The sequence below is a fragment of the Rhinolophus sinicus genome, linkage group LG02 (assembly GCF_036562045.2).
Source record: "Rhinolophus sinicus isolate RSC01 linkage group LG02, ASM3656204v1, whole genome shotgun sequence".
In the NCBI taxonomy this organism is placed as follows: Eukaryota; Metazoa; Chordata; class Mammalia; order Chiroptera; family Rhinolophidae; genus Rhinolophus; species Rhinolophus sinicus.
The window spans coordinates 40,883,547-40,905,489 of NC_133752.1; the positions used below are offsets into that span (position 1 = coordinate 40,883,547).

Sequence of the window (21,943 nt, forward strand, 5' to 3'; positions counted from 1 at the left end):
AACCTCAGATTGAACATGAAACCAATTCATAAATCCCTTAGGATTTTCATTAAAAGTGAGCACTAAAGCCCAATATTTGAAAAAATAAAACTGGCAAGAAATAAAATTGTCCTTTGTACTGGTTTTATTTATGGCCAAGTTCAATAAATTAAATTTATGAGGTTTTAAAATAGCTATTAATCATAGGAGAAAATGTTTGTTTATAAGATCTGGATTAGCCATCATGAGTTAGAATGGAGTATGTGTTTTTTTTTATTGTGCTATTATAGTGCTCCTAAGTGAAAAATATTTTGAGTGCATCACTGTTTTCCTCCTTCTTTTTCATTTCAAAATCCAATAAAAAATATCCATTAATGCAATATTATCACTGAGGCTTTAGAGGGATGAAAGATATAATTTTATGGTTCCCACAGCAACTCTAATGTAGTCATCCATCAACAGATATAATAATGCAAAAATTTAATATCATATATAGTAATTCAAAATATAAGGAGCTTGGGGAGTCCTTAATTTCCAGATTTTTGAGAATATGAAGTCTCAGCTATAATGTTGCATTAATGTGGTCTTTTGCATTGAATCAATGACAGTAGAGATACCAGAAGCTTATTCCACAAAGAAAACACTACAATAAAACCTGATTAATTTTTAGTTCATACACTACTAATTTAGAATGTATGATCATTCAGACAAGTAAGAAGCTAAGATTTATCTTTGCTAAGCCAAGCTTTTCCTTATAAATGGTACTGATCAGGTGGTAGGGAGGAATCCTTAGACGAGAAAACAATATGTTTGAAAGAATACATTAACATGCAAAAATTCATGTGCAAGTGAGAAGTCATTTTTATTTGTGTATTAAAGCAGAAGATCCTTTTAGGACTTGCTCTAGGCATCAGTTAGCCAAGGCCTAGTCATAGAAACTTTTAAACCTGTCTTACTTTAAAACTATCCAGCCAATCAAAGCATTCAGCAGATTAGGATGTTTTCATTTCAGTTTCTGAAGCTTTAGTGAATATTATTTCATTACTTAAAATTTTTTCACATTTTCGGTTCAATGGAAATAAGATACTTATAGATCCCACAATTTTTTTTATGAAAACAAGGCACATGCCACTTTAAAAGAGAGATTATGTGTAACTCTGTAAATTATTCTCTCAGATCTCTGGAAAAATTTTAACATGGCCTTGGAGTTGAGCTGACTCAAGAGTAAAGGAGAAATATTGAAATCCAGATGATCCCATTGTGTGGATTTGTTAAATGCTTAGTGCCACCAGAGCTAAAAACATGTGATCACTCCCCTTAGTCCTACATACTGACAGAGGGCAGCAGTCACTGGTGGTGAAGATCAAATTCTGATTATTTTACTATACAGTTGGATTTCTTAGGCTGAATCTTAGAGACACAAAAAGTAATTTACCTATAAGTTAAATAACAAATGGAAATAAAATGATTAGCATCTTTGTGAACTGGTCAAGGGAATCGCAGCCTTTAAAAAGTCATTGAATTAAATTCTATCCTGAGATTGGGAAGAATTTCAAAGCACATGAAATTGTCAGTCTTTCAAACACTCTAGTCTCCTCTTCATTTATCTGGGATGTCCTAAAACGGAAACTCGTATTGATCTTCCCAATTTTCAGATTTCACAAATTTATTTTCACTGTTCCAGCAAAGAAGAAACAGGACACTCCCAACCCTCCATCCCCACCCTAGTGGTTAACCTCCCAGAAACAGCCTGCTGGTGGGCTCAGCTTGGTGCCCAAGCTCCCAAACAAGTACCTCTTTTGAGGGGACCCTGGAGCCTTTCCTCTTGTTCCACCACGTCTCCAGCATGGCTATAAAGCAGGAGAGGACAATTCCAGCAGCCAGGATACAAAAAACCCCTGCAAAGCTCTTTATGTCCAGAGCACCTCCTTTCTGCTTTGTATCCACTGAAGAGTACAGGTCACACTGGCCATTCTTTGGCCACCATTTGTGCTTCAGGATGTCCATGTCCCCATTCTGCTGAAGTTCTAGAATCCTTGGGGGAGAAAGAACACAATAGTGTGTTATAATTATTGCCTCAGTCCACAGCACATCCATTGATAATCCCACCTCTGAAGGATGGTGGCCTTCAAGGGGGAAATGAGTATACAGGCTAGCTGGCAGATGGAGAGCTAGGACAAACATTATTGCTTCAATTCTATGGAGAGGTGTGCCACAGTGCTTTCCTCCTTCCCTCCCTTCCTCTTCTTTTTTTTTTTTTTTTTGCTTTCATTCTATAATCCTAAATATTCCCCCTCCCCCCAGGTTGCTGCAATGTGTTTTTACAATTACATTTCAGAGGAACTGTTTTTATGTGGTTTCAAGCTGTCGCAGTTCTGTGTTCCCTCCCAACACGCAGAACGATGCCCTGGATCTTAATGCTTTTATGAAGAACGTTTTGCTGCTTAGGGCAAGATGCTGGCATAATGTCACCCAGCATATGCTACACACAAAGAAATTCAATTAAAAAGACTTCTATTATTTAACACAGTGTGGGAGAAAGCCTTGGGACAAGTTTGAAGTTGATAAAATACATCATTTTTGGTTTTTCACACAACTGATCTAGTTTCCCTTTTAATGCCAAAGGGGAAATAATCTTACCTTGGAGAACAAGAAGAAAAGTTGACCAGAGGCTTTCAGAAGTAGTTAAATTAAAATAAGAAATACTTTTTTTTCTTCTTCTTCGTCTTCTTTTTTTTCTTTTCTCTCTCTTTTTTTTTTTTTTTTTTTTTACCTCAGAGGCTGGGGTAGCAGCAAAGACTGCCATTTTTTAAGTGTGATTTTCATAGAGCTTTTATTCTCAATTCCAAATATTCTATTAGTGCTGAGACATGCCTCGCTCTGGCCCTCCTCCAGCTGTGCCCCTTCTCACAGGGTGAAAATGGTCAGAGCCAAGGTCATTAGCCTGTCCAGAGTGGGCGCCATCCTCAGGGTTCCCTAGAATTCCTTGCCCAAGCAGCTCAGAGCACTCGTCCAGGACTCATGAGGGCCGATTCCTAAGGATTATCTCCAGAGAGCAGATCTCACAGCCGTGGGTACACACAGGTCTGTAGGGTGGTGTTTGGAGAGTGTGGACAGAACTAGGATGTACAAGCTCAGGTGCACACACTTCTGTGTAGGAGACCCTTCCGTGTGCACGACAGAGCTGGATGTGGGAGAGAGGGGACTGAGGCTGACTCCCGTGTCACGGGTCAGGACAGAACCCCTACCTCGTCACGAATTAGAAACGCAAACCTGGCTTCCTAGGGGCCAGGAAGGTATATTTGTCCAGGTTAAGAGGATACAGCATATTTTATCCAGCTGTTTAACTTGATTTATAACTTTTATGTAGTTAAGCTTAGGATATGTGGACCCATATTTGTACTCTTGCCTCAGGTCTTGGATTATTTGAGGAGAGACGGCTTAAAACTTTAGAGAGAAAAACTAAGCCTATCTGGAAGGAGTAAATTATACATTTTCGGAGATATAGTACCTTTTTAACAGATATATTACCTGTTTCATGTCATCCATGGTTCTATAAGAATGAGCTAAAAGATAATGTTGGAAGTGGGATCAACATTCAACCTGAGCTAAACAGAGTAAGAAGGCCTGAGGCAGAGTTGGTCATGCGTCTCTATCATCCACTCTTGGATATCCCCACGCCTCACCCACAGCGCCCCCTGCTGACACTCCAGGACCTGCATTGCACTGAAGCCTCCCTCACAACCTGAACTTCTTATTGAGATCGATGTCTAAAGTGCTGTTGCTTCAGAGTGTTGCTTGAAGAGGGCAGACAATTTGATGAATTGAGTTTACTAAAATGATTATGAATATTAATGGATTTGTAATATTAATGGATCACCCCAGTGCCAACCTCTATCTCAGACAAAATCATTTGCATTTAGACACAACAGAATTTCTAAAAGTGTGTTCCATGGGACACTAGTACCTAGAGGGCTTCTGCAAGAAAAGAGTCCTGTGGTCATTAAGTTTTAAAAACACCCTCTTGGAAATTTACAAAGAAGTCAGCCTATTAAAAGCTCTAAGGAGATCTGCAGCAAAGAAAACTTGCATGACTTTGTTTAATTCAGCATTTTCTAAACTTGTCTGACTTTCATTTCCCTTTTCTCATTTTTCTCCGCCAATAGCATAACCTGTGGATCTAGAGTTTTGAGGAATGCGCTTGATAACTAGTGTCTTGATGCAAAGGAACAACTACTTGTGGGAATTGGCGGAACTATTTTAGGATTACTCACACATAGGTAATCACAGCATCAAAGTTGTTGATTGGACTATCCATGAATACCATCCAAATGGCTTTAACAAACCCTTTAGGTATTAAAGACACTAGGTAGTCCGGGCACCATTGAATATCTTGAAGGAAAAACTTACTCATATCTAAAAAAGAAATTCTTCTTAAATTTGAGTTGATAGATACATGCAGAAATAAAACGAAACTGTAGCAGAACTACTATATGAGAATATATAGAAACTACTTAATGCAAATATATCTGGGCACAAAATGAGTCCCCAAGTTCCCCTGCTGTCCTACACTCACTACACCATATTGGTAAGTATCTATGAAGTGGAAGAATTTTCCTTCATAGCACTTCATCATTTATAATTATTTGTGGTAACTTGATTAATGCCTCTTCCATAGTACATAACACAGAGCAATCACATATGTATTCCCTGAATTATCTCAATACAGTTTTTGGTAAATGGACCCTGCCCTCAGACTCTACTTTTTTCTTATATTGATGCTATTTTCTAATTTATCCCATTGCCTCCTAGTCATTTATCCATTCAATAAACATTTAAAGAGTGATTTCATGCCAGGCACCCCCTTAAGTATAAAATTTATGTTAAACCACAACTGTACATTCAGCCAAAATGGCTTGGGCAATGCTGTGAAATCATTTCTTTTTAATGCCCTCCATTCATATTAATCAATTCTTTCATTCATTCACATATTCATTCAGGAACCAATAATTGCATACTGTGTCTCCTCAGTGGTGTCTGGTATAACTCACAATGTGTTACTATTTCTATATCTGGAAAATACTTTGGTTTTAAAAATAGTCATTGGAAGTATACATACTCTATGTCACCCAGTTTGATTTTCATAGTACAAGGCCTTAAAGCCAAATAATTTGTTTAGTTCTAGAGATTTTAGATTCAGTGAACTGGGTGTCAGGACTTACTAAGGGAACAAGGGAAGAGGCATCTCTACGTGCCTTTAAGTATCGTCACACCACAGAGATCTATTTGTACGTTTGATTTCATGATCTCATTTGTATTTGAAAACACACAGGTGGCTGAGACATTGCAGGGAGACTCCACCTTTGGTGTAACAGAAAATTGGGCCATAGGCTCCCTTGGTCAAGCTCTGACTAGCCCACAACAGACTCCAGGAATACTGGCTGGCATGGAACAGAAGTGTAGGAATAGAAGTGTGCTCTAAGCCCAGAGTTCTGCCATAAATTCTTGCTACAAAATCTCATGCTCCAGGAAATTCCATCGAAAGATCTCACTACACCTTTCTATTATTTAATAAAACCCTATCTGAGGTTTAGAAGAAAGAAAATTTAACAAAATCTAATACACTGCCTTAAAGACTAATGGGATGAGTTCTAATAAATGAGGAGATATTTTCTCTTTTCAAATGTTCAAAGGCACTTGCACCTTTAAATGAGACTTAAAAATCACACCTGAAGGAAAGTTTTGCGTTTTAATTATAAGAAACACTGGTGTGTGTGTGTGTGAGTGTGTGTGTGTGTGTAACAATTCAAGAATCTAGTTGCAAAATTCTTAGTGCGATGAAAAATTTTAGTTCCAGTGATTGTTTTCGTTATATGTACAATGTCCACATGATGGCAGCCTTTGCTCATAGAGAGCAAAGTATTACTACCGCTATAGTTATGCTGTGGATTTGAAACGCAGAAACTTCTTGGTACTGTAAACATGTAAACTATTAGAAACAAAGTTGGATACTAGACTGAGATGAACAATTGGATGTGTAAAACCTCTTTGTGGCGTGTAGTCAGAAAAATTCCTGCCATTTTCACCCCAGAGTGATGATAGTAATACTTACTTTTGAGAGTTATTATGATGAGAATTAAGTCGGCCATACACAAAAGCATCTTGCTCATTGCTTGGCACTTAGTGGGCCACCAAAACTCAAAAGCTAGAATAATTATTGTCAGCATTTGTGACAACCATTCTTTCTTTGGACCTGTTCTGGTACATACTTCTTATGGAGAGTCATATTCTCAGAGAAATCAGTGAATGATTGATCACTGACAAGAACATTGCACTCCCTTCTTTCGTCCAAAAGTATTAAAACATTTGTAATTTCATTTAACAGAAAAATCTTAGAAGTCCATAAAGCCTAGCCTCAACTTGAAAATGGCTAATAGATCAATCCTGCCTGCATTAAATTCTTTATTGATATAAATGAGCACATTTCAGGGGAAGGGAGTAGGGAAGCTAGAGATCCTTCTTTCATATTCAAATAAAAATATTCAACAGGTTTGAGGCATTCATCTTGAAAAGCTTTTTACTTACTTTGAAGATAATGGCCTTATATGTGTGTGAGAATTGCAGTAATTATTGATCACTTATCTTTGATCACCACTCTAGAAATTGATTTTGAAATTTATTTATAACAAAACAGTTTGCTGAAAGACAGATGCACATTTCTAATCCCACGTAAGTAACTTTAATTTTGCCTTTGAATACTGTAGGTTCTATAGGTTACTTTCTAACCTTCTTAATTTCCTTACCCTTAGGTAAATTCTCGCTGAGTTATAAAAAAAGAGATACTTATCTGAGAAATGGACAATTGATTTTTCAGTTGTTTCTGTTAACAAAGAATTTAGGGGTAAGCAGAGGTTTTTAAAAATAAGTAGGAATTCTTTTTTTCAGGACATGTATATGGGAACTCCTGTGACTCTTTTGTGGTTGGAATTTCCTGCTCATATTCATAGAAGCATGAACTACTAGAATACAAAAGACTGAAGATATCACCTTTCTGTCTCCTTCCCCACCATCCATTCTGTGGATGAGTAAACTGAATCATATAGAACAATAATTCCCCCAAATTATCATATTCAACACGCAGGAGGTAATTTATATAGCAGACTAGGGCAGCCAGAGGTGAAAAGGCTGGAGGCTCCAGCCACTGCAGGCCCTGCCTTGGCTGTCCTGAGGGCTGAATGGAACAGTATTTTATCAATATTCTAGTACATTATCTAAGACACATTTGTTGGGAAGTACTGCTGTGGAGATTAAATTACTTTTTAGTGACTAACACAGAGTAAATAGTTGAGTTGGGGAGAGAACTCAAGTCTGTCTCTCAACACATTTCCGTCTCTTCCCTCCACATCTGCTAATATGTATTTAGAGAAGAGCTATCACTTTCAGTTTCTGAAATTTGTAAGACTGAGTAAAATTGTCATCAATATGTTTCCTCTAAACCAAACAATATAATTGTAGCATGTTCGCAAATTTATTCGTGCTACAATTTGGGTGTGCAAAGAAAATATAACTTTGAAAAAAAAAACTTAATTGATCTTCCTCAGGAGGACTAAGCCCGCTGAGTAGTGAGAACAAACTAAAATTAGCTCAATATGATTTAAAATTTAATCTGATCTAATAATTTAACATGTCCCTAGCTTTAGCTCAATTTACTTGAGAGAATTACTCAATCCTTCTGATTCCTCCCAGTTTCCCTTGTTCTTTTGAAAGATGATACCAGGATTTATGGAAGATGACATTATATCCCCTATATTGGGATTTGGGGAGAGGAAGCTGCTGGCCTCTTGCTGGTCTTCGGATATGTTCTGGCAGCTCTCTTTTGAGGTGCAATGGGCTTGGGTCCAGGCCTTAAACGTTAATTGGTGACTGCTGTTAAAGATGGCAGAAGCTTTAAGTCTGCTAAGGTTGGCTAATGTCTTTATCACTCCCTTTAGGGCTTGTGGGTTCCTCCTTGCTTACCTGGCCTCCTTTCGCCCTTTGGGAGGCTGTACACCTTTCTTAGCTTCTGCCATTTTCTTCATCCAGCCCCTAACTATTTTGTAGCCCTTTAGACATTACTGTGATATCACCTTGTCACTTACTGTGGAGGGTCCCTAGAGTGGTCTGTGTGCTCTAAGTCAGCATTTATACCACATGGGAGGAAGAGAGGACTGGGAAGGAAGACTGAAACGTTGCTTTTCCCTGACCATGCAGCTCTGGCTTCTCAACCATCTGAGGTCTTCTCTGTTGGTACAGAGCCTGGTGTGACCAAGGAACTCCTCTCAGAGACAGTAGTGGAAAGGGAAGCATCAGGCAGGCCCTGTACCCTTGGTGTGCATTTCAGTGTATCTAATACCCCTCCACTTGCCCATCTCCTATCTCCTGCACTCCGCTGGAAACCTCTGGCCGGAAGTGGTACAGCCTTTCTTTCCTCTCCTGGATATCCCTCTAATACTAGGTCTTCAAACTTTTTGGTCCATAATAGTGAAAGGGAAATTTAGCTATATAATAATAGGAACTATATGATCTAAGACCTCCAAGCAGTTCTCCAATTTGGAAGTACTGAGGCAACTTGGAGCTAGGGACTGGTGAGGATGAAAATACATTATTTTAATATCTCAAAGACATCAATCTGTTACTTACGAGTCTTATGTAACCAAAATTAAAACGATATTTAGGATAGAGTCTCATTGCTTATTAGTGTTTAATGCCACTTATCCCTGAGAAAGAAATTTGGGAATAACTGAAAATAAGTATTTTTGACACTGAGTGGATCTATTTTGGCCCAGAATACCCATATTATTTAATTCATTTGCTGAGTTCTCACAAAATTTTCCTCTCCATGGTTACAGAAAAAGAATTAACAATAGGATGCAGACAATTTTCAGAAAAATGTCAGCTCAGTAAGCTTTTCATTCATTCATCATTTCTTTCATTCTAGTCTTGGAAAATGTAGGTAAATTGTGAAGCAAAAAAATTTATCAAAGATTCAGATTTAATATTCAATTAAGTGTAGAGGCACGCTGATTGGCATATCTGATACCACTATTTGGACATCAGAGTTGTAAAAACAAATTCTATCAACCTCCTGTGAACCAGGCATCAGTTGATTTTTTTCCTTAAGCAAAATCTCTTAATGATCAATAGTAGTATTAGCTACAACAAATATTTATTGATAACATCTAAGACCTCAGTAATACCAAATAGCTGAATAGAAACTATAGAAAGGTATTTTCTTTGTTTAAATTGGATTTTAACTAGTTATGCCTGTTAGTTGAGCCTAATGCCAGTTGCTTAAGTCTAATCCACAGAAATTGCCTCAAATGATATAGGTTTCAAATAAGTTCACAAATAATGACTAGGGATCTGCAAACTTTTTGTGTTAAGGGCCAGATAGCCAATAGTTTATACTTTGTGGGCCATATGGTCTAAGTTGTAGCTACTCAACTCTGCCTTTGTGGTTACAAAGCAGGCCTGAACCAAATTTGATTTGCTAGCTATAGTTGCTGACAAATTTTAGAACCTCCCCCCATACCCGCCACACACACACATTAAATAACTCTATAAAGTCAACAAGTTCCCATTTCACTAATATACTGAAGTTCAGAGGGCTTAAACGACTTGACCAAAATTACATCATTAGAGAATATCAGAGTCTGTTTTAAAACTAGGGATTTTGCAGTAATCAAAAAACTCCCATAACAGAAAACTCCGGGACCAGGTAGCTTCATTGCAGAACTCCAGCAAACATTTAAAAAAAGAATTAACATCAATCCTCCTCAAACTCTTCCAAAATATAGAGGGAGTATTTTCAAACTCATTCTATAAAGCCAGCATTGCTTTGATATCAAAACCAGATAAGGATACCACAAGAAAACTATAAACCAATAGCGCAGATGAATGCAGAGACAAAAATCCTCAATATTAGCAAACTACATTCAAGGACACCCTGACCAGGATGAAAAGGATTATATACCATGACCTAGTGGGATTTATCCCTGGAATGCAAGGATGGTTCAACATACCCAAATCAATAAATGTAATATGTCACATTAATAAAATGAAAGGTAAAAATCACATGATCATCTCAATAGAGTCAGAAAAAGCATTTAACAAATACAACATGCTTTCATGATAAAAACTCTTAATAGATTGGGTATAAATGGAACTTACCTCTGCATATTAAAGTCCATATACAATAAACCCACAGCTAACATTATATTCAATGGAGAAAAACTGAATGTGTTTCTGCTCATATAATACTGAACATCCTAGCTATAGGAATTAGGCAAGGCAAAGAAACAAAGGCATCCAAATTAGAAAGGAAGAAGTAAATTTCTGCTATTTTCTGATGATATGACCTGACATATAGAAAAATCCTAAGGAGTTAATCAAGAAACTGTTGGAATTAATTAACTATTTCAGTAGAGTGGCAGGATAAAAAAATCAATATACAGAAATCAAATGCATTCCTTTTCACTAATGATGAAGCATCTGAAAAGAAAACAAAGAAAACTATCTCATTCACAATAGCATCAAAAGCAACGAAATATTTAGGAATGAATTTAACCAAGGAAGTGAAAGATCTATACAATGAAAACTACACAATTTTGCTGAAAGAAATTGAAAAGACAAACAAATGGAAAGATATCTTGTGTTAATGGATCAGAAGAATTAATTTTGTTAAGATGGCCATTCTACCCAAAACCACTTACAGATGTAATGTAATCCCTAGCATGCTTCACAGAAATAGAAGAAACAATCCTAAAATTTGTGTATGGAACCACAAAAGACCCTGAATAGCCAAAGTGATCCTGAGGAAAAAAGAAAAAGCCAGAGGTATCATGCTTCTGGATTTCAAACTATACTACAAAGCCATAGTAATAAAAACAGTGTATACTGGTACAAAAGTAGACACATCAACCAATGGAACAGAATTAATTTCTGGTATATATGGTCAACTAATATTTGACAAGGAAGTCAAGAATACCCAATCAGGAAAGGATAGTCTTTTAAAAAATAGGTGCTAGGAAAACTGGAGAAACACATGCAGAACACTAAAATTAAACCCCTATCTCATGCCACTCACAAAAAATAAAACTGTATCAAAGACATAAATAAGTTCTGAGTCCATAAAATCCTAGAAAAAAATGTAGGGAAGAAGCTCATTGACATTGGTCTTAGCAATGATTTTTTGAACGTGGTGCCAAAAGTACAAACAACAAAAGCTAAAATCAACAAATGGGACTACATCAAACTCAAAAGCTTTTGTGTAGCAAAAGAAACAACAAAATAAAAAGACAGTCTGCAGAATGGGAGGAAATTATTGCAAATCTTATCTGCATAAGGGTCAATATCCAAAATATATAAAGATCTCAGTAAACTTAATAAAATAAAACCTAAAAACTCAATTAAAAAAATGGGCAGAAGAAATACATAGACAGTTTTCCAAGGAGGAAATAAAAATGACCAACAGCTACATGAAAAGATGCTCAACAGCTACCTGAAAAAATGCTCAACAGCCACCAATCATCAGGGAAATGCATAGCAAAACTACAATGATATGTCACCTCACACATGTTAGAATGGCTATCATTGAGAAAACAAGAGACAACAGGTGTTGGTGAGGATGTGGTGGAAAGGAAACCCTTATATATTGTTGGTGGGAAAGTAAATTGATCCAACCACTTTGGAAAACAATATGGAGGTTCCTCAGAAACTTAAAAATAGATCTACCACATGATCGAGCAATTCTACTTCTGGGTATATACTCGGAGGAAATTAAAACAGAGTTCTCATGAGATAGATGCACTCCCATGTTTATTGCAGCATTATTCACAATAGCCATGATATGGAAACAACCCAAATGTACATCAAAAAATTAATGGATAAAAAAAGATATGGTGCGTATGCACAATGAAATATTATTCAGCCACGAGAAAGGAGGATATCCTTCAACATGGGTGAACCTTGAGCACACTATGCAAAGTGAGATAAGTCAAAGACTAGTGTATGATATTACCGGAATGTGGAATTTAAAAAAGTTAAACCTATAAAAAACAGAAAGTGAAATGGTGGTTACTAGAGGATAGTGGGGGGAATAAAAGTGATGATGTTTAAAGGTACAAACTGGTAACAAGTAGTAAATAAGCAATAGAGACCTAATGCACTGTATAATAAACATAAAGAATAATATTGTACTATAGTATTGTAATGTGACAAATATTGCTACATCTACAATCATATTACAATATATAAATGTGTCAACGTAACATGAGGTACACCTTAAACTTATACGTTAGATGTCAAATTTATTCAATTAAAAAAACTAGATTTTGACTCTTATTCTAGTGCTTTTGACCATGTATAAATATATAATAACTAATATGTAGTAATGCTTATTATTAATGTGTATGCCTTTAAATGGGTACAGAATGATCATGTGTTGATTTTGTATATGACCACATGGAGAAAGAATTTCATGTACATTAGCAGTGTATTAGCAGTGGCAGCATAATTGCTCACATAAATTTTGGATTTCCTTGATTTTCTGATTATCCTGGAATATACATCTGAACATATATCCTGAGATTGGGAACGCCCATGTACTGAAAGTGTGACTACCCTAATTATTCAAGGTCAGATAGTACTCATCATCTGAGGCCTGTACTGCATTTGCTGAATCATTTTCTAGGCAATGGAAGCGTTATCTTGAAATCAGAAGAATATGAACAGATACGATACTACTTAAAAAAATTCCAGGTAAGAAATTAGTATTTATTAAGAATGGGTAAGACAATCAACTGACGCAGAAAATGTGGTGTCTCCTTTAATCAAAAGATACAAAAATGGTTTTTAATTATATGTGACTAGAAGTACTATAAACTCATTAGAAGTTTCCCAGGGTTGGTAAATTATTACTGTAGACAATTAATGAGAATGACAGAATGTTAGTCCTGGAAGGGAACTGGGAGTTGAGATCATGTTTAACTCTTGCCCAGTGAGGTGAAATGACTGGCCCAACTCCGCACTACAGAGTCAAATCAACAGGCTGGATTTAATTATAAGCTCAGTTGCTGAAGACTGCTGCATGCTAGAGACTTGCTTAAAAAGAGAAGTTTCCTGTATTGCTTCAAACCTTATATCTCACTTTCAAATTTGAAAAAGATAATTTGATGAAAATCTTTAATTGGTCGGATCTGGTTTTCTTATTATGAAAACAGTGTCCATGTCCTTATGTGGTAAGTAATGTCTTCCTAAGGCATTCATTGTTCTGTGTGTGGGGAGTAAACTGTAAACTTTAGTCAAGTAACCTATTTTCCAAAGGAATAACAATAATCAATGCATGCACAATGCTGCAAATTTTATAAAGCACTCATCAAAAACATTGCATATCATTTCGTTTACTTCTTAAAATAACCTTGTGAGGGAGGAATTACATTGATTGAATGATTGATTGCTCTCTCCCTCCCTACTTCTTATTCTTGTAAAAGCCTTTAAGAAGGCCAATGTTACTAAGTTCTCATTTGAAAGTTGAGGAGCTTGAGGAGAAGAAGTGAAGAAAATTTCCCAAGTCCACACGGCTGGTCAATGATCCAGCCAGCTCTCAAACCCAGGTCTGCTGGCTTTTGCGCTTGTTTTGAATATGCCCTCAAAATCTTTATTATCCCTAAAGAAAACCAGTATCAACGGGAGCTGCCTCTTCATTTCGTGGTACATTATTAACTGAGGATTTGAGTACTCCAATTCCCTGGATAACACGTATTCCATTGTATCCATTTACAAACATTATACTTCATGTAACACATCCTGATGTCCCCAGAGAGCCCATGAATATCACATGAGTTCATTAATCTCTTTGCTATTAGCGTAAACATCAGATGAATTCATTATCAAGAGGCACTTAGGGGACTTTGCCAATGTTATCAAAACAAGGAAGGCAGTGTGTTCAAAATAAGGAAGTCCTTATTTAATGTAAATAAACGTATTGTGAAGTTTCCATCTATGTTATGCAGACTTTCATAGTTATCCTAATGAATTTCTTCCTTAGAGTTTAAGCAATAGCCCATAAAAGGTACAACATTTATTAAACAACACAACTATTTTGAAAACTGTGCATTATTTAATCTCTAACACCTAACACAATTTTATCTTCAAATACTGATGAGATGTTTGTTGGCTCTAAGAGACATCACATGTTATGGTATTTGGCTGAAGATGCACCTTAAAATAAATGGTGCCCATTCACATTTATCTCTCCAGGTTAGAGTCATTTCCTTCCACAAGTCTTGCACTGCCTAAGGGGCCAAAAATCAGCCTTGTTCACAGAGAAGCAATTGCTTGAAAAATCAAATGATCAATATGACGGATCGCAAGACTTTCGTGACTAGTGAACTTTAATTATTATATATTTTATGTGTTTATGCTGGCAGTAAAAGTCAAGCACTCATTATAGAAATGGCAGACATGATCTTTCATAAAATGAGTGCTGGGCGGCAAATGAATGGATAATCAGGATAATGAAAGGAAGCCAGAAAGACGCTGGAGCGCTGAAAAGACCCCAGCTATGGCTCCCACTGAGATAGAGGGCATAATTGCAATTGGAAAGAGAACACTTTTGGTGATCTTTTAAAATGTCAGCTTCGTCCTTAAGCTCAGTGTGATATTTGGGTTATAGGGTAAAGGGGAAAAATTCTTTCATTCTGCAGGGAGAAACTGGCAGTGATCATTTCTGCTTATAGTCACTCTTCAGGCAATACGAAATCTTATGCAGAACTTTCAAATGCATGTATACGAAAAACGGTCATAGAGTCAAACTTATTTTGCTTAGTATTTTATACACATTTTCTGAATATTTTCATATTTTTGAGTCTGACAACTGAACCTTAAAATAAGTGGGATCTTGAAGTGTGTACTGTGTGTAAATGGATAAAGATTGTGTTATGTATCTTTGGCACGATGTTAGGAGAGAGATAAGGAACATTTTGAATGATCAAACATTCTCATGAACGTTTTCAAACATATTGAATGTTTTATAAGTTGAATAACAATTTAAATACATGGAAGGAATTCATTATTCTAAGAGCTGTTATAGTAGTAGGTACTTAATAATGAGAATTCCTTTACGCTGCAAATAACATTTCCTAACTTAGAGGTTGCATATTAATATGTGCCTTAAAAACAACAACAACAACAACAACAACAACAACAAATTCAGGGCATATTTGTATTAAAAGCTAGTAGGTAAATTCAGTTTCATTAATTAAAATTATCAGTCAAGAATTAGATCACTGTAAGAGTACTACTCTAGGAAAACAATTTTATTAAGTTTTACCCATATTTTCATAGATGAAAAGTCTAAAGGATTAAAAAATTTCTAACTTTTTAACTGTATTGTATTATATTTAGCATTATTCTAACTGCTTGAAAAGTGTTTCAATTTTTCAGTAAAGAGCATTAAGACAGTAACATAACATAAACTTTTCTCAAAATGTCTTTTCTCAAAATCACAATTTCTTCATTTTAGACATTTTAAAAAGTGAATTCTATTTTCTAACTTCTTTCCATCATGAATTTGAACAGGCTATGTTTCTATACATTGGGAAAACAACTCCAAACTGTTTCCTGGATGATTATCTGTAATTACTGTGTAATTCCATTGCACTATGATTGTGTTCTGAAAGGGGTAGCACAGTGAAAAGTACTCTGCAAAAGGATCACCAGACCTTCATTTTGGAAAATTGGGCAATTTAGGGACAATCTTTTGGAGAAAGTTTTGTCTAACAAGCCTCAGAATGAAACCTACCTCAATGGTAGGGTGATCTTGAACTTCTAGACTTCAGAACTGAGAAATAAATTTCTGTTGTTCAAGCTACCCAGTCTGCGGTATTTTGTCACAGCAACCCAAGCAGGTTAATACACATTGGTCTTGAAACATATAGCACAGCAGCAAGTATCATGGTTTCAGAGTCTGGCTGTCACTAAGGAGCAACTTTTCTATTCAGTACTTTTCCACTTCTTGAATTTGTCCTCTGACTTTTTCTTACTCCTTCTGAATCATGCCTAGGATAGAACTGATCTTAGACTCAGAGCTGTAGAATTTATGCTTCTTCTTCTCCCTATCAACATTTAAGATGCTTTAAAAAACTAGGATACGCATAAATATGATGTCTTTCTTTTTTAAAATATCACTTTATAATGTGCAAAGCATTTCTATTATCATTATTTTGTTTGTATTACAGTCTACAAATTGAAACAAATAAATCCTCTACTTTATCGTTTGTTTTAATAAGCAAAGTCTTCATTTACAAACCTCCATTGATTTAACTTCTGTGATGTGAAATTTCTCTACTTTGGATGTCATGGCTATGTAAAAAACAATTGCAAGTAAAAATTGTGTAAACAAGAGCTTGGGAGAGATACTTAACCTACTTAAGAAACAAAATTGTTTTCAAGTACTTCACATATGATAACCTGATATGAAAAACCTGATAAACTACATAAAGTGAACTGATTACAAATCATTATTTAACACAAGATCTGAAGAACCTTTATTTTGAGTGCTATTAGTTATCTTTTGTTTAATTCGTAGGAACAAATCTTTATTAAAAGTGTAGTGTCATCAGATATGTAGCATTTGTTTTTAGTCTAATACTAAACACCCACTCTTTGGGTATACAGAGGGTGCCAAATATATATATATATATATATATATATATATATATATATATATATATATGTATACACATATATATACACATTTTAAGAAAGGAAAAAAATTGTATTAAAATTGTAAGACAATGAATTATGCTAACCTTAATTTGATTAATGCCATCTTTTGAGTGAACGTTATCCTTACACATTGCTACCGTAATTCAATTCAAATTTGAAAAGTAATGCATAGATAACATCTCTTAAAATGTGTACATTTTTTGGCACCCTTGGTATATTAACAAGTAGAAACACAAATTTTAAATAGACTACCTGGATTCCTTAAGTAGTTTCAGGAATAAGTCTTATTTGGAATAGAACTATTGGCTGCCTTTTTTTTTTTTTTTTTTTTTTATATATGAGGCAGCAAACGGAGGTACTCTGATATAAGCGGTTATTTATAAAAAATTACATAATGTGGTATAAAGTAGCAGTGAGACTCATCTAATTCTATGCAGAAAGGATAATTGATGTGTTACTGCTCTATTTCACAATTTAGTTTTCCCACGCATGGGAGATATGCTGGGAATTAGTCTATTCCATCTTCTTAATGAGACTTATCTATTACTTCAGATAATGTGTCTATTTTCTTCAACCAGCAGGACTAACTGCTTACTGGAGTGAAGTTTTCAGCTGTTATTAGAAAAAAAATTACCAATAGAGATAAAGGGAATAGTCTTATTTTTCCATGTATCTATGTGTCCAGATAAAATGAAATTGCATGGATATGCTGCTCTTATGAAAGGGATGTTGACTCCCTCAGTTGCTGTGCCAGCTCATGAGAGAGCTTTCTATTTTCCATGATAATAGCAAGAGCCACATGCATGGCAGTGTTTACTTACTTGACGATATTATGGGAGGCTTCAATAACTCTGAGAAGAGGCTTAATAAAAATTGAGTGTCATTTAGTCCTGATGACAGTTGTCAGATGGACTGTGTGGCTGGTTCCTTTATTCAAAAATAGGTCTGGTAACACCATATATGTGTATGTACGAAATGGAGGCATTTGCAAAGTCCACTATTTCTCTACTTTATCCCAAACCTGACATAATCGGCCTTTTAAATCTGTTCCAAAACATGGTGAAGTAGAGATGAAAGCAATCTACCTAAGTGGGGATCTGAAATACTTATAAGAGCTTTAATGAATAATTGTGGGAGTACAATTTACCCCTGTTTGGATAGCCAGTTATATTTTTCAGTAACTAAATTGCTCAGAATTTTCGTAAACTGTGAAGCCTTTTACCTTGTATATGAAGTCCAACAATTAAGTTCGCAAATTCATCCTAGGAAAAGTACTACATACCTCTTTGCTGAATATCACTACAGTAAACTTTGAAGTACTCCCCTTGGGAAGCTATGCGCCGAGGCCAGTGCCTAGTCCACCCTTCAAAGCAATTTTGGAACTTTTTCTGGAATGGCCAGCAAAGCTGTTGTTGTATTACCCTTGATATCTTGAATGTCATCAAAATGTCTTTCTTTTAATATTTCCTTTATCTCCAGGTGAAGAAAGAAGTCATGGGGACCAGATCAGGTGAGTAGGGAGGGTGTTTCAATACAGTTATCTGTTTACTGGCTAAAACCTCCCTCCCAGACAGTGCTGTATGAGCTGGTGCATTGTCATGATGCAAGAACCATGAATTGTTGGCAAAAAGTTCAGGTCGTCTAACATTTTCACACAGCCTTTTCAGCACTTCCAAATAGTAGTAAACTTGGTTAACTGTTTGTCCCATTGGTACAAATTCATAATGAATAATCCCTCTGATATCAAAAAAGTTTAGCAACAGTGTTGAAATAAGTTCGCAAACTTAATTGTCAGATCTCCTATGGTGGTAAGCAATACTGGATACTACATATGCTCTGTTGGTTTCTATACAAGTTAAAAAGATAAAATCCATGATAAAAAGTATCACTGAGGTAAAACTCATGGTAGGTAGATCACTGCACGTAATGGCACCCCATATACAATCATTCGGCACACTACCATAAGCAACAAGAGTAATATAAGAAACAGATTCACTTTGTAGATATCATTCCCCTTTCAGCTTTCTTTCTAGGAGAGGCTATATTCTATGAGACTACAGTGAATGTCCCTGGAAGTGATTTTCTTGTAATTCTAATGCAAAGAGGACTTATGCTCTTTTCTAGTTCTTGCAGGTGAGGCATGACCTACAACATGAATCAGAGGAAACTGAAATATAAGAGCTGCTTCTGAATTCCTTGTTGTATTAAGCACCAAGTTACCTCTCAGTGAGTCTCAATGATGGTCCACAAAGCTCGGGAGATGCCCCAGGATCTTTCATATATAAGAATTGGCTTAAGATATATAACCAGGCTAAATTGGTATCGAGGTGAACGTCTATCTCAGGTAGAGTAGGGGAGAAAGAGGAAAGAGGATGTTATTGCTTCATGTCACTAATCATAGCCTGAGACCATTGGGCAGAGTGCCTTGGTTTCTGAATTTTTAAAATTTTTGAACATTTGGATTCCATTTTCTTTCAGCTCTGGGCAAAGGCTGCCTGTAGGCACACAGATGGGAAGTATGACAAACAATGTCCAGGGAGATCACATCTAATAATTCATGGCATAGCCCAGTAAGTCCTGGTATCCCTGTGAGAGTCAATGGTAACTCTTCAGTTTCTCTCCCATCATGCTCTCCTACCCCATGTCTGTCATATCATTTTCACTTGGGATTAATCAGGATATGATCCATGTAGAAAATTGAGGCTACAAAGGGTCAAAAGGTACAACTTCAGCAGGTGTTTTATTGCTCAAAAAATAGATGGCTGTATGAATTCTACTCACAAAATTATATGCAAGTATGGAGGTAGACGGAAGGCATGGACATAACAAGTGGTTATCTAAAAGAAGTTAAAGAATGATAGTGAGGTACAAAAAAAGGTTTAGGAAATGTGAAGAAGGGAGAATAATTTCAGGACTGAGATTTTTGGAAAGGTGAATATAACAGTTAAGAGAATGATTAATAGATCTAGACAAACTTTGGTGGAATCCTTGTTTTATTACCGGCAGACTAACATGACCCCTCTCAGCTTCCATTTTTCTAATCCATAGAATGAAATAATACCGATTTTAAAGTGTATTGTGTATGCAATGTGCTCAGTGTGGTAGCTGATATATATTAAGTTCTCAAACCAGGTAGTTATTATTTGAATCATTATAAAGACTAATGTGGTGTATCCATGATGACATACTAGTAGAGTCCGTTTGCAATAGATTTCCAAGTTCTCTTTTTAGAACTGAACACTAACATAGACCAAGGCTAAATCCAAACCCACTGTGCTGTCTAAGGTCAAATGTCCATTCTGATAGTTCAGCCAAGAAAATACACAGAATGTTAGAGTGTGAAGTACTGAGGTTGTGGGTGAGGAAGCAGGCAGCTGTGAAAAGCCTAGGAAAACCCAGAGGTAGGGAGCATGACAGCATGAACCTTTTAGGTGGCCATGCCAGGGGCCAGAAACCTGTGAAGACAGCAGGGACAGCCTCAGTTTTAGTGTCGTCATTTAGTATGTTCTTAATCATGTTTTGGCTAACCTCTCACTGGCCTGGGTTTAGTTTGAGGGACAGAATACGATTTGGGGTGAGGACACTTCACTTCAGCAGAACTACCTCGCTCTCTAGATCTCTTGTCATGTTGAGACTGAGGAGGCCACTGAAGTCCCTGTCACTGTGCAGCAAATTCACAGCCGTGCAGGAAGCAACATCGTCAATCATTGCCCTTCCCGTGAAGGCTGCAATCAATAATACCATCAGAGTACTTCCCCCTAAGAACAAAGAACTGTCTGGAACTGTGGGAGACCCATTACAATACTGAAATTTTGATTTGGAAAAATGAGAGGAATAAAATAGTTCACTCATTAAAAAGAAAAATACGTGAACAGCAACACCAACATGAGTTTAATTATGAAGTCTTATTCTCTCCCTAGGGGAATTCATATATTCAGATGTCAGCCACAGATCAATAAAGAACACAATGGGTAGATTTGTTTTTATTTATGAGAATCTGACTCCTAGACATTTCATGAGATCAAAATTTAAATTTTATAGAGGGCAGAAGAAACAAGGCTGTCGATTAATACTCAGAATTCACTATACTTGATCTTGTTGTCAGTAATAAAAATTTACCTTTATTAACAATGTCAGTACATTTTCATTTATATGAGCTTTTGAGAACTTGAGAATAACTCTAGCTCAGGTATACACTGGACTTGGGAATTCCAGTAAGAAATATTGCAGCGAAATGGACCCTCAGTTTAATCTACCTTTAGTTATCTCCATAGTAACTCTTCGAACCTTTTCCAAATTTTCCAAACCCTAAACTACACTTCCACCTGTTTCCTCCTTTGCAGAGGACCTTATGTCTCACTTTATTGAGCCAATTAAGCCACTGGGTGGGACTCCCTCATCTCATTTAAGTGACATCACTCTCTCTTCCTTCCATCCTAACTCTCAAACAGAGTGTCTCTACTCCTAGTCAAGATTAGCTTCCAACAGAAAGCCTTTAGGCCCAACTACATGTGACTATTCTAGGTATTCCTCACTTGTATGGTCATCATAACCACTTGCATGTCCTTGGCTACAAACCAGAGATTCTGACTTACTAGTTCTGCATTGATATCTGGGAATCTCTATTTTTTAAGCACCACTCTGTCCAGGGAATTCCGAAAATTGGTCTGGTTTGGGGAAAATGAGAGATTTATCTATCCTTTGCACTCTCCCCTTATGATTTCCTAATGACTGTTTTGTTTCTTCACTAAAGTGATTTGTTTTAGCTCTTCCAAAGGGCCACAAGCTCCTTAGGGCAGGTAAGTGTGTCTCAGGGATCACCGTGTGCTCTGTAGCACTTAGTGTTTCTCCCAAAATAAGACCTAGCTGGACAATTAACTCTAATGCATCTTTTGGAGCAAAAATTAATATAAGACCTGGTCTCATATATTAATAATATAAGACCAGGTCTTATATAATATAATATGACATAGTATAATTTTATTAATATATTAATTTTTGCTCCAAAAGACACATTAGAGCTGATGGTCCGGCTAAGTCTTATTTTTGGGGAAACACGGTACTACAGCAGTTTTTACATAGGATGCATTCAATCAATGTGCTGAAGGAAGGTAAAGCTGAAGAAGGAGACTCTACAATATGGCTCACAAGTGTCAGGAAACAGCAGTAATAGCTAATCGTTTCTCACATTTATTGA

The 21,943-nt window shown here is 36.3% G+C and overlaps 1 protein-coding gene across 3 annotated transcripts in view; it reads right to left on the reverse strand.

Annotated features, from left to right (window-relative positions):
• GRID2 (glutamate ionotropic receptor delta type subunit 2) overlaps positions 1-21,943 on the reverse strand; it is a 1,327,069-nt gene that overhangs the window by 39,549 nt on the left and 1,265,577 nt on the right. For all 3 annotated transcript variants that reach the window (XM_019741137.2, XM_074323476.1, XM_019741134.2), the window contains exon 15: positions 1,774-2,014. In XM_019741137.2, coding sequence (XP_019596696.2) covers positions 1,774-2,014 — 241 coding nt within the window. The remainder of the gene's footprint in view (positions 1-1,773; positions 2,015-21,943) is intronic.